Source organism: Fopius arisanus, unplaced genomic scaffold, assembly GCF_000806365.1.
Source record: "Fopius arisanus strain USDA-PBARC FA_bdor unplaced genomic scaffold, ASM80636v1 scaffold00040, whole genome shotgun sequence".
Lineage (NCBI taxonomy): Eukaryota > Metazoa > Arthropoda > Insecta > Hymenoptera > Braconidae > Fopius > Fopius arisanus.
The window spans coordinates 103,241-110,634 of NW_011887779.1; the positions used below are offsets into that span (position 1 = coordinate 103,241).

The window sequence follows — 7,394 nt, forward strand, 5'->3', positions numbered from 1 at the left end:
TAAACTAATTGCTTGATTGATTATCATAAGAGTAGATGAATTAGATGAATAAATTGAATAGACGAGGGTAATAATATGAAATTTTCTGCATTGCGTGCAGCGTGTGCAGAATAATTTCGAGGATGCTGGAATCGTCCAGACGCTGGTCGTCTTCTAATAAGAAAAGTATTAAAAATAATAAACTTCATCACAATGAGTTCGATGTATCGATAATGAAATATAAAGTAGACTAGACTCTCTGAAATTTCTCCATAAAGGCGTGACTATGATTAATGGTGTGATGTTAAATTAATAATGTTTTTGAATTTTTAATTTTGTATATGCTTAAGCACTACCCGAATTATTTATTTCATCTTGTAAATAGGGAATTTGTTTAGGATTCGTGGATAATATGAGATTATTGGATACATAATACGAAGAAAATAACAAGTAGCTGCGGCCTAATCACGTAATGAGGGGAGAATAATTTCCTCGCTTTCTACTAATTAGAATTGTTTCGATCCAGATTGACTGTTGTATGAGTTATTCCAATCTTCTCATTAATTTTCAGTCAATTATACTATAATCCGGCGTAACTTAAAAAAATACATATCTATATCGGTGATTATAAATTTAATTTCAATCACGTACCATTTGATACGGAAAATGCGATGAGTCTAATTTGAAAATTCGATTAAATGAAATGATTCGTTATGCGTCATGCGTTTTTTTGTAAAAAATAATTCTACACTTGCAGATAGGATTATTAATTGTCGAACGTATTTGCACTGCCTTTTGTTACCTCACGGCTTTAAATTCAATTGTAAATTTCCAATGTTCGACATTTTCACTTTCAATGCAATTGAATGAATTCAAAATCCTTTGAGGATTGAATTTGAGACGAAATGTTTGAGCTTTATTATTGCAGTTCGATATCTTGATGTTTCCTTAGAAATTTAAAATTGTACTATTGTGTAATCTCAATTGTTCGATGGTGCGGAGAGAAGATTGACTGTTAATCCATGTAGGATGAAAAGTCCAATATTTCCTTTGAATAAAAAATCGATTCAATGGAACATAATCTTTTCTTCTTCAAAATCGTTAGGATTCCCCTTAATTGAGATCTTTTTCATATTTTCAAGTCGACTCTCATTTAATTACTTCGATCCCCTGAATTGTATTTCAAAATTTTGTTTTTACTTTTTATGATTTGATGTGATTTGTGGACGCCCATAGGGGTGTCAATAAATGTAATCGAATTTCTCACCTGATTGGTGATAATTACATAATTCTATGCGTGAAGATAGTTGTATGTGACACAAATGAGGTGTCTAATTTATTCGTTGATTAGTATGTGTCAACTGTGTTCTGACTATATGCGGTACGGGTGGTCAATTGTAATCAATTATTCGGTATTATGTGTCAGCTAATACTGTTTCACTGTGCGAACTCTCAGTGTGAGAGACTCAAATTTCGACAATCAATAATTAAAAATACCCCTTTAAGGCTGGCTACTGTACTGATAAATACCATATGTTTATGAATAATTAAAGTTACATATGCAGCGTAATTATTTCTCGCTTTCATTTATTAACTAAATTCTACGATGAATCAATTGTTTATTCGAGCTGTGATACTAAATACCCTTGAAAAATAATATGTGTTTTTTTATTTGTGAAGAGTATATTGAAAAATTCGTTAATATTAAATTATATTTTTTTAATGTATTGTTTTATTGGTGAATGTGTAGATTAAGGTAGTACTCCCGGTACAGCATGAGTCAAGCTAGAGTATTGATGACTTTAATTAGCGCGGTAGTTTGGTTTGACAACATTGCTCAACGGCTTGTACACCTGTGTGATGTATTTTGATGTGTGTGTTGTGTTTGTGTAAGGACAGCTCATCTAGCCTGACTAGCGTTGTTGCCACATCGCTTGATTTCTCACATAATTAATTAATTTCAATATTTATAGCCTATGATTAAAAATTTTTCAATGCGCAAAATGCTCTTTAACATCTGTACATATAACTTGAAAAATTTCATGGAAAACTCATCCTTGGAATTTTTAAAACTAAAAAAAATTTAACTGCGTGATTTTTTTAAAACTAAAAAAAATTTAACTGCGTGATTTTTTTTAAACTAAAAAAAAATTTAACTGAGTGATTTTTTTAAAACTAAAAAAAATTGAACTGAGTCATTTTTTTTAAACTAAAAAAAATTTGACTGAGTGATTTTTTTAAAACTAAAAAAAATTCAACTCAGTGATTTTTTTTAAACTAAAAAAAATTTAACTGAGTGATTTTTGCATCAAAGTCTATCTGCATGTTAATGTTCATAAAAATCTCGTCGTTGCTTCGATATACGGGAGTACTACCCTAAGGGCCTCACTTATTTCATTTCACTAGAGCCGAAAAAAATTTAAATTCGTGAAATATTCTGATGGATTATGGATAAACAATTGTTTGCAAATATGTTGGAGTCCAAGTGGGCGTTGCATCGTGTACCTATTGCACTCCGTTTATGTGGGATGGTGGATAAGTAGATTTAACCTGACGAAAAAAACTTGAAGAGTTCTCGATCTCCCAAGGCTGTAGTAGGAAGGACAATCGAAACTAAAGTGTAAGGCTGTACAGGGCCTGTCGGAAGTAAATAAATCTCTTGACAATTCTAAGATATAATTTATTATCGAGACTATTCTCTGCTAATGACCCAGATATTCATAACCACTAAAAAACCAACAACAGATGGATGAGAAAATTTCAGAAGTTTCAAAATTTCTAATATCTAGGGTTCTAATCATTAGTGATAGTTATTAAGGGCACATACACCACAGAAATTTCAACAAAATCGAAGATGAGGTCCTTAATCTATTTACCTTTTCTTTGAGTCGGTAATTATTTTAAATATTCAAAAGGTCGATAAAGTCACTTCTGAATATGTCAACGGTAGGAGGAGCAGGAGGATATCATCAGCTGTTGCCATCGGAGCGAAAGCCATTCTTTATCAACGAATTGCAGCTTTTACGGAGCACAATCAGATCAGTGTTGATGTAAAATTCAGCAGCGTGAAGAACATGACACTTGTGGCTCCAATCCGCTATTTTTTAGGGGCAAGTACACAAAATAATTGTCGATTCAGGGCCGAAAAATCCCTGAGATTGACCCAAATCGTCGCTTCTCTCATCTCAGTGTCGCGATTATTGGAGTAATTTCTGACGCATCCTGTGAAAGACTGGAAAGGATCAAGTGCCAATCGACCAATCTGTTTAGCATAAATACAACAAAAAATGAACTCCAAGAGCAGAACTAGTGTAACCGGTGATGATTTGAGACATGCCAATGCTGATGAGAGGGTAAGATATTTTTAGTATCATTACTGTAATTCTGTAAATAGATAACGATTGATGGGATTCGATATTTTTGACAGGAGACATTGTTGGAACATGATAGTGATCCAGATGAGGATATGCTGTTCAGGTAAGACTCTTGAGAATTCTCTCCGAACAAATATTGGAATAATATAATGATTGAATTGACAGTCGTAGCAGTACATCGTCTCAGGATGACATCAGAGTGCACAGAAAAATAGACAGGTACTTGGAGGAATTGATGGATAAGATAATGAAAAGATTGTAGTTGAGTAGACACTTGTATTTTTATTTTCTAGCGTAAAAATTCAAATTCGGGATGTAACAGATGTCATGCGTGATAACGTGCAAAAAGTATTGGAGCGAGGAGAGAGATTGGAAGATTTGCAAATCGCTAGTGATAGATTAAATATTGCTGGTAATGAATTTCGTGAGGCAGCACGAAAGGCACAACGTAGAGCTTGGATGCAGAATGTTCGATCAAGAATCATAATTATTGCAGTTACAGTAACTGTTATATTGTGTATTATTGGTGAGCGCATTTACGGGATTATTTTATTGTCCATTGATTTTCGTTTATCTCTGAATAACGAAATGGATATGGATGCGAATGTAATTTGCTTTGATTGAGAAAAAAAATATCTATGATTTTCAGTTTTGGATGTCGCGGTACTTTATCTGGTTCTCAAATAACTGTCATCCCTCCATGGCCTAAAGCCATGAAGGAAATTAAGGTATTTGAGTTTCAATTTAACTTTTACTTCGAACTCGAACTCAAATTCGCATTTCAATTTGCTTGTTTAATTTTATTTGCTGGATGAAAATAGTAGGTGTCGTTGCAATGCTCAAATATCTTAATTCTCGTTTTATAGAGACACATCGGATAGTTTTTAATTTATTGGGATTCTTTTTCAGTGCCTATGATCATAAAATATTCCTGATTGATGGATCTACAGGAGTTTTGACCGACTTTGTACTAGATATCCGGCCTTCAATCCACCGGAGCACAACAGTTTTTATAAAAAACCATTTTCAAAGTATTTATATTTACCTGTATATATTTTACATGATTAATTAAACATTAATTTTTCTAAAACAACCGTTTTTCTACACGAAAAGAATGAACCGTTTCAATCACTTATCGGTCATTAACATCTCAATTAACGCGAGTACATACTGATAATATAAAACCATTAAAATCCAAAGTGCAATCTGTCTATGAATGTCATTCGCTAAATTGAAACTGACAATGTTGCAATTAGTGAAGATCTCCATTAAACGGACAAATAATTCCAGGAATGCAATAAACTCAATTTTTTTTTTCAATATTCTAGAATACAATGAATTATTTGAAATTGAGCATTTGATTGAAATTTACAGAATGCATTTTGGAATGGAAGTCATTGGTTTAGTCTGATGGATGAAAAATGTGGGTATTCAAGTCCCCCAGAAAGTGCGATAAACTTTGGTATTGCGACGCCCATGGATCTCAATAAACGAGTGGTTATTGTGTGCTGTCGTATAGATAGTACCCTCATACGTTCAGTCATCACAGAACAGCAGCATTAGCTGCTACACAACGTTGGTTCATCACCTCAACGGATCAACAATCCTCTCGTGATCCATTAAATCATTGTGTTGTTTGGCTCGGTAGAGTGGACATACATTTTCAATCACAAATTGTTTTTTTTTTTCATTTCATTGACACGAATGATCGAGAGCTCCGGGAATAAGTGATTTACATCAGTGGACATTCTGTCAGTGTTATGATGGAATATTATCAAATTGGTCTCACGGCCATAGCGGCATTCATTGTCGCCTACCTTTTCACCGGAAGTCGATGGCATACATTGTGTATCATAGGTAAAACACTGCCGAGGGATGTTTTGTGAGTACTTCCAATTGTTTATTAATTAATACTCCCATTGGTTTTTTATTTATCCATGTTGCAGGTCAATACGCGGTATTAATTGATACATATTCTACTCAAATGACAATTCGAATTAATTAATTATTAATTATCTCGGATTAATGCAGAAAAAAGGAGTTGGTGAATTTGAATAGGAATTTTTTAAATCCCTGTTCGGAGTAAATTTAGACTCGTGATGAGTCCGATGAAGGCTCACGTGCTTAGACTGTTAAATATTTGAATGAATAAGAATTACTAGGTTGAAATGGACTCTTGGCTGAGTTGAATCAGAGATAGTGAAATCCACTCGTCTCGCTATCAAATCGAATTCACTCTTAAATGATAGGATTTCATGGGATAACGCACTTCTTGCATTTCATTGGGAGTATTTTTTTATCTTATTCTCGTACGTGATTGTTTCGCTGCTGCATTGAGACCCAGATGCATCTATCCACTGGAGAAACTTGTAATTCGTAATAACGGGATTATTCCAGTTGCTGTCGTGTGCAATGAACTCCGGCTGGATTTTTAGAAAATCTCGGCTATTTAGATTGAAACAACGGGTGATGATGCCTTGCATGGAGTAAATTGATGTAATAGTTTTAAATTATGTATTTGGGGCGAGGGGGTGCCTCTGGATTCGGACGCGTTGAATCATACAAATCTTCCTGTGTCATGGAGAATATAAACATTCAGTCGTACGTGCTTCACACCGGCAATTTTTATTCTCCACCGAGAGAAAAATTTCTTGTATCATTTGCACTTTACCCAGACACATCGAAAAGTGTGAATTTCGCATTTTTTATAGCATCTTATTATGGTATCCAATATTTCTTAAAAATCTTGAATATAATATGCGCATTTAATAGTGAAATTCTACAACGATAAGAACAGAATATTTACTTCCCCGTTATTATGTTGTAAAAAGCGTTAGAGAGACCTACAAGATGAATCACGAGACCGTTACATCCACGGGAGTAATAAATTCCTAAGGTGGAGATGAAATTCTTATTAAAAATTTTCGAGTGGTCGATTTTTGCGAAGGGGAATGAGACTGAAAAAAAAATCATTCATCGAATTAATATTATCTTTTGTTAATCAGAGGAGCTTATCGATTTCTGAAGATAAATATCCTGCTCTGGTATTGGGAAAGAAAAGGTCTGACTGTTGCTAAACTGTTCACAAAACAAGTGGAGAAGAATCCTGATAAGATTGTCATCATATTTGAGGATCAGAGATGGACATATGGCCAGGTGTGTCATTGTGTCTTGATTGGTAATTATTCTCCGATTATTAAAATGTTAATTATGACTTCCTGCTGTAGCTCGACGAATACAGCAATCGTTTGGCCCGGTACATCCGTACCCAGCCGATGTCTCGTGGTGACAGTGTTGCAGTGATAATGGAAAATCGTCCGGAGTATGTGGGCACGTGGTTGGGATTAAGCAAAGCTGGCTTCGTTGGAGCACTCGTTAATACCAACCTCAGGAAAGATGTGTTAATTCATAGTATTAAAGCTGCTAATTCCAAATCTGTTATTTTTGGTGCTGAGTTGAGAGATGGTAAGGAATTTCAATGTCCTCCGTTGAATATTACGGTGAGAATGGAAATTAAAGAGAGTTCAGACGGGATGAATTGAATTTCTTCTTTGTTATTCTCCAACTTGTTGATTTTTTAATATTTATCGGAATAAAGACAAGCCTTTCTTGGCTTAATCCACCGAAAGACGAAAGACTGAGAAAGGAAATAATTGCATGGAATTTTTTTAATTATCTTATAGATCTTTGACATTAATTATAATTATTCTCTGGGTGTTACAGCGATTGATGAGATCAAAGACAAACTTCCTGGCGTTGGGTTATACCAGAGCTCTGAGAAACCAGACACTCCAGTCGTCGAAGGTGCTGTTGATTTGAACAAGTCAATGGTGAATATTTCGTCGGATGCTGTAGAAGTTGATCTCTCGTTAGGATGCCCCAGGGACAAACTCATATACATCTACACCTCGGGAACAACGGGAATGCCAAAAGCTGCTGTTATCAATAATTTGAGGTGATGTAAAAATTATTGAGTTGAATTTAATGCGGTGTTACCGCTTCCTTCGTTCGTTGAACGTGAAAAATAATTTTCTTCCTTCG

At 34.5% G+C, this 7,394-nt stretch overlaps 3 protein-coding genes across 4 annotated transcripts in view; all 3 read left to right on the forward strand.

Moving 5' to 3' along the window:
* LOC105266610 (GTP-binding protein REM 1) overlaps positions 1 to 1,541 on the forward strand; it is a gene marked incomplete in the record, with an annotated part of 13,313 nt that extends 11,772 nt beyond the window's left edge. The window contains 1 exon segment of the mRNA XM_011304919.1: positions 1 to 1,541.
* A 1,453-nt stretch (positions 1,542 to 2,994) lies between these two features.
* LOC105266611 (synaptobrevin homolog 2) lies at positions 2,995 to 4,433 on the forward strand. 2 transcript variants are annotated; one of them, XM_011304920.1, is made up of 6 exons: positions 2,995 to 3,332; positions 3,407 to 3,456; positions 3,519 to 3,572; positions 3,647 to 3,879; positions 4,003 to 4,081; positions 4,263 to 4,433. In XM_011304920.1, the coding sequence occupies exons 1-5, from the start codon at positions 3,267 to 3,269 to the stop codon at positions 4,038 to 4,040; spliced, it is 441 nt and encodes a 146-aa protein (XP_011303222.1). In that variant the 5' UTR covers positions 2,995 to 3,266; the 3' UTR covers positions 4,041 to 4,081; positions 4,263 to 4,433. The 2 variants fall into 2 exon arrangements, with proteins under 2 accessions (XP_011303222.1, XP_011303223.1); XM_011304921.1 differs by lacking the exon at positions 4,003 to 4,081 and having other exon boundaries at positions 2,996 to 3,332; positions 4,263 to 4,431.
* A 328-nt stretch (positions 4,434 to 4,761) lies between these two features.
* LOC105266612 (long-chain fatty acid transport protein 4) overlaps positions 4,762 to 7,394 on the forward strand; it is a gene marked incomplete in the record, with an annotated part of 5,185 nt that continues 2,552 nt past the window's right edge. The window contains 4 exon segments of the mRNA XM_011304922.1: positions 4,762 to 5,235; positions 6,359 to 6,509; positions 6,581 to 6,818; positions 7,077 to 7,308. Coding sequence (XP_011303224.1) covers positions 5,114 to 5,235; positions 6,359 to 6,509; positions 6,581 to 6,818; positions 7,077 to 7,308 — 743 coding nt within the window.

Bases quoted from the DNA above. Each gene is read 5' to 3' on its own strand.
- LOC105266611 (XM_011304920.1), top strand. From the start codon at position 3,267: ATGAACTCCAAGAGCAGAACTAGTGTAACCGGTGATGATTTGAGACAT. The intron at 3,333-3,406 runs GTAAGATATTTT...TATTTTTGACAG, and splicing joins ATGCCAATGCTGATGAGAGG to GAGACATTGTTGGAACATGA. The intron at 3,880-4,002 runs GTGAGCGCATTT...TATGATTTTCAG, and splicing joins TGTTATATTGTGTATTATTG to TTTTGGATGTCGCGGTACTT.